General features: G+C 33.7%; 2 protein-coding genes across 2 annotated transcripts; one reads left to right on the plus strand and one right to left on the minus strand.

Annotated features, from left to right (window-relative positions):
• Nucleotides 1–81: 81 nt before the first annotated feature.
• LOC137655190 (uncharacterized) lies at nt 82–3,384 on the minus strand. Its single transcript, XM_068389072.1, has 2 exons — nt 3,244–3,384; nt 82–720 (listed from the first exon to the last, which is right to left on the minus strand). The coding sequence occupies exons 1-2, from the start codon at nt 3,382–3,384 to the stop codon at nt 274–276; spliced, it is 588 nt and encodes a 195-aa protein (XP_068245173.1). The 3' UTR covers nt 82–273.
• A 377-nt stretch (nt 3,385–3,761) lies between these two features.
• On the plus strand, nt 3,762–4,418 carry LOC137655191 (acanthoscurrin-2-like). The gene is made up of 2 exons (XM_068389074.1): nt 3,762–3,812; nt 3,999–4,418. The coding sequence occupies exons 1-2, from the start codon at nt 3,762–3,764 to the stop codon at nt 4,416–4,418; spliced, it is 471 nt and encodes a 156-aa protein (XP_068245175.1).
• The last annotated feature ends 582 nt before the right edge of the window (nt 4,419–5,000 follow it).

A 5,000-nucleotide genomic window follows, 5' to 3' on the forward strand; every position in this document is an offset into this window, starting at 1 on the left:
CCTTTGGTCAGAAAAAAAGAAAAGCAATGTAAATTTTTTTATTTCAAACCGTTACATGATATATTTGCTCGAATTCTCTTTTATTTTATTCAAGGAGTCAGGATAATCCCTTACTAACCAAAACATGTAATTTAACTAGATTTAAACAATAGATTGAAAAAGAATATAAAAAATTATTATTTGTAACAAAGAAGACTTTACACATGGAATAGAGTAAAATATTTATTTATGTTCAATAATTTTCCATATATATTATGTGATTTGGAAAATTTATTATCCGTAACGACGACCACCGGAGAATCCACCTCCTCCCAAGGAACCACCATGACCTCCTCCAAATCCTCCGCCATGTCCACCACCAACAGAGCCACCTCCAAAGGATCCTCCTTTACCACCTCCAAAAGATCCACCTCCGAAGGATCCTCCTCCTTGTCCACCTCCAAAGGATCCTCCTTTACCGCCTCCAAAAGATCCACCGCCAAATGATCCTCCTCCTTGTCCACCTCCAAAGGATCCTCCTCCTTGTCCACCTCCAAAGGATCCTCCTCCAAAACCACGACTTCCATATGAGCGGCCACCGAGGGATCCACCTCCAATGCCTCCTCCATGACCGCCACCAATAGATCCTCCTCCAAATCCACCTCCACCGAATCCGCCTTTACTACCACCTGCGTGGCACAGGGCCACGACTGTGGCTAAGGTGGTGATCAGCAATAGTTTCTGCAAAGGAAATAAAGTAGTTTAATTATTTATTGTAATCATAAGAACATTAGGAATTCATGTCAGAAAAAATATCTGGGTGATTTTTTCTTTGAATTGACTAGACATTCAATCCTTTGCAATCAATATCGTATTCGTTATTTTCTTGTTATTTTAGGTCAGTTTTTTTTTTCACTTTTAATGTTGTGATTCCAATTGGCTTTTAGATCTTTTCATCAAATTGAAACCAGAAATTAGTATCAAAATGAGTCTAGAGTAAAGTTAGCTAAGAATATTTTAATGTAAAACGACAACTAATTGACCTATCTGAGTCATGATAATAAAAGTATTAGTTTTTTATACTGTTGTAAAGTTAAAGTAAACTAAAAAGAATTGTTTCTTTAATATTTACAGTATTCTTTAGTGTTTTTTTTTGTGATATTTTTAAAAACCTTTATCAAATTTCTTTAAAAAGACATTTTCATTTATTTTCATAATAAACAGAAGAAATAAAGTTATAAGCAGTCCACACATTAAGCGGACCACATTTTTTATGATTAAAGATTGAAGCTACGAAAGATTTTAAGCCACATGGAAATTTAAAGGCTACCAATAATCCTTACCATTATGTGGAAGAGTTCTTTCTTTGGGGAAGGAAACACTGGAACTGTGTCTTCAGCTTCGCCGTTTGGTGCTTTTATACTCTCTTGAGGGTATCATCCTTGGCCTTATGCAGTGAGGTTATGTGAAAAAGGGCAAGAGGTTGACCTTGGGAAAATAAGAATTGTTTCAGTGACTAATCCGTGTTTGCGTTATCATTTTACTATTTAAATATACCCGTTATTTCACTACTTATAAATCTATCTTTTTAGTACTACAGTCTGATAATGTTTTCGGTTCTTGGAGTCTTCAATATTGTTAATCTTTTCTTTTAGATTTTTTTACTCTTCAATTTTCTATTATTTCATCCATTTTTATTGTCATGAAATATTTTACATCATATATATATATGTTTTTTTGTTCTTTGACTAATTCATATATTCAATTAAATTTTCTTTTAGCCTTCTTTATCTTTCCCGTTGATATTCAGCCCCAAGAAGAAAACGAAGTGAATTTAAGTATTCGTTGTGGTATTAAGCTTGCTTCACACGGGCGGATCTTTTTTTTTTTTTCTTTTCGGGAGTGTTCTTTGAATATTATTTATCATACTATACACACATCACATGTTGTTTGGAATAGAAAAGAAGCTCGTTGCATATGTGGATGATGCTACTCTCTTTGCATCAATTCCATTTCCTGAATGTAGATTTGAGGTTTCTGAATCCTTTAGTAGAGGCCCAGAAAAAATACTGCATGGTGAAATTATGAAGTATGAAGTTGAAAGGATAGTGGCTCCTCAATATCCGGATTTCAACATTGATAATGTTTCTTTAAATCTGTATGACTCTTTTGAAATTATAGGTGAGATTCTTGATAGCAAATTAACTTTTTTGAAACATATTTGATGTGTCTCTTCCTCAGTTGCACAAAAGATAGCTTATTGAGAAAGTCTTCCAAAAAATTTCGGCGATCAATCTATTCTGAGGTTCTTTAATTCTTTCATTATTCCTTGTTTCGAGTATTTTTTAACTGTCTGGTCTTCAGCTGCCTAATCTCATCTTAATTAGTTGGACAGGAACTTATGTTCTATTTAATTTCTTATTGCTGATCTAGATATTAATCTTTGTCACCGTTGTTCAGTTAGTTCGTTTTGAATGTTTTATAAGATTTTTCATAATTCTGACCATCCTTTGCGTTGAGATCTTCCCAGACAGTAGCATCCTGTTCGTAATACTAGGTGTACTTTAATTCTAGTATTCATGCTTAATGCTACACAGTATTCGAGAAGTTTAATTAAAGCTTTGACCAAGTTGTGAAATGATCTTCCTAATTAGGTAGTTTAATCATAGGAACTTCAAAAGTTCTAGCTTGTAGCGAATGTTTTTATGTTGAATAGGCTGACATAAACTTCTTTTAATAGTTTACGTAAGGAAAGGTTGATTTTAATGCTGTTACTGTTCTTAAAAGATTTTATAATAATTGTTAATCACTTTTCTTATAGTTTTTTCCTTTTCCTTCCTCACTGGGCTATTTCTCCCTGTTGGAGCCCTTAGGCCTAGAGTATCCAGCTTTTCCAACACATATATATTATATGTATATATATAAACTGTATATATATATATATATATATATATATATATATATATATATACACATATATATATATATATATATATATATATATATATATATATATATATATATATATATATATATATATATATATATATATATATATGGCTACGGTATGTATGTAGAGAGAGAGAGAGAGAGAGAGAGAGAGAGAGAGAGAGAGAGAGAGAGAGAGAGAGAGAGAGAAGAGAGAGAGAGAGAGAGAGAGAGAATAAATAAATGGGAAGAACCATAACACCAACACGGATTAGTCACTGAAAAAAGTTTTTTTTTCCTCCCCGAGGTCAACCTTTTGCCCTTCTTTTGCATGACCTTCCTGATTAGGTCCAAGAGAGATTTCCTCAAGAGAGTATAAAAGCCATACACGGAGAAGCTGAAGACACAGTTCCACTGTTTCCTTCCCCAAAGAAAGAACTCTTCCACATAATGGTAAGGATTATTGACAGCCTTCATATCTCTACGAGGCTTAAACTCTTCTATAGCTTCTGAAGTTCACCTCTCAGTCATTACAAGTGTGGTCCCCATAATGTGTGGATTGCGTAGAAGGAGATTTTAACTTTTTTTTTATTACAAATATGAAAGAAAAAGATTTTTAGATTTTTAAAAGGAATTTGGTGAATATTTTCCTAAGATATAACTCAAGAAAGTTTCAAATATTAAAAAAATATTAGAAATCGATTTATTTATATCTTTCTAGTTGGTTTCACCTCTACAACAGTAAAAAAAAAACTAATGTTATTGTAACTCTCAGAAAATGACAATCATTCTTTTATTTTAGAATTTTCTTACTTAACATTATTCCAGGAGAATTTTGATATGAATAGCTTGTTATGATATACCACAAGGAAAAGATTGAAACGCCAAATAGAATAAAAAACCTCGTAATTTAAAGAAAAAATAACATAAGATAACAAGAAAATAACATTCATGTTATTGATGCCATGGGCTCGAGTATCCAACCCATTCAAAAAAGTAATCAAGTTATTTTTCATTTTCTTTCCGAATTAAATCAATTCACAGTTTTCATGATGGCAGAAGATAATTAAACAATTTTATTTCCTTTGCAGAAACTATTGCTGATCACCGCCTTAGCCACAGTCGTGGCCCTGTGCCATGCAGGTGGTAGTAAAGGTAGATTCGGTGGAGGTGGATTTGGAGGAGGAGCTGGATTTGGAGGTGGATCTTCCGGTGGCGGTCATGGAGCCGGCATTGGAGAGGGATCCCTCGGTGGCCGTTCATATGGAAGCCGTGGTATTGGAGGAGGATCCTTTGGAGGTGGACACGGAGGAGGTTCCTTTGGAGGTGGAAACGGAGGAGGATCCTTTGGAGGTGGACACGGAGGTGGATCCTTCGGAGGTGGATCTTTTGGAGGCGGTAAAGGAGGCTCCTTTGGAGGTGGCTCTCTTGGTGGTGGACATGGAGGAGGATTTGGAGGCAATGGTGGTTCCATCGGGGGTGGATTCTCCGGTGGCCGCCGATACGGATAATAAATTTTATAAATTGTAGAATAGTTATTAAATAATCGCAGCTGAAGAATTTAATTTTATTACCACATTCCGAGTCCAAAATGTGCTAGTTTTTAAACTTCGACCTTCAATCTATAATAAGGATTTTGGTATCTATTTATATATGTCATATAATTAAAGAATGACTTAATCATAGCAGAACTTTTATTTATTCAGTAAATATAATCGAACTTCGTCTCATAATTCAAGATGATTTTATTCCATAGGATTATATTTCACTCTTTTTTTTATTTTGTAAAAAGGAATCCCAATCTAGCTTTTATACTCAGAAGGACATTTTTGTAATAGCTGTGGTTATCTTTTATTGTATACCAATTATGATAAATCATGAATGGCTGATATACTGGAAGGAACTGCAAGTAATTAAGTAGAATTATTAAGAACCTTTCCCGTCAGTTTTCATATTAGTTAGAAAAAATTTTGCTCTTATTTTGAAAGTGAAAAGCGGCCAATGAATAAACATTAGCAATAACATATCACTTGATTATATACAGTAGATATGCATATGCATAGGTGTGTATATATTAACACGAAAATATGTAA

This window comes from Palaemon carinicauda, chromosome 16 (assembly GCF_036898095.1).
Source record: "Palaemon carinicauda isolate YSFRI2023 chromosome 16, ASM3689809v2, whole genome shotgun sequence".
NCBI classification, from domain to species: Eukaryota; Metazoa; Arthropoda; class Malacostraca; order Decapoda; family Palaemonidae; genus Palaemon; species Palaemon carinicauda.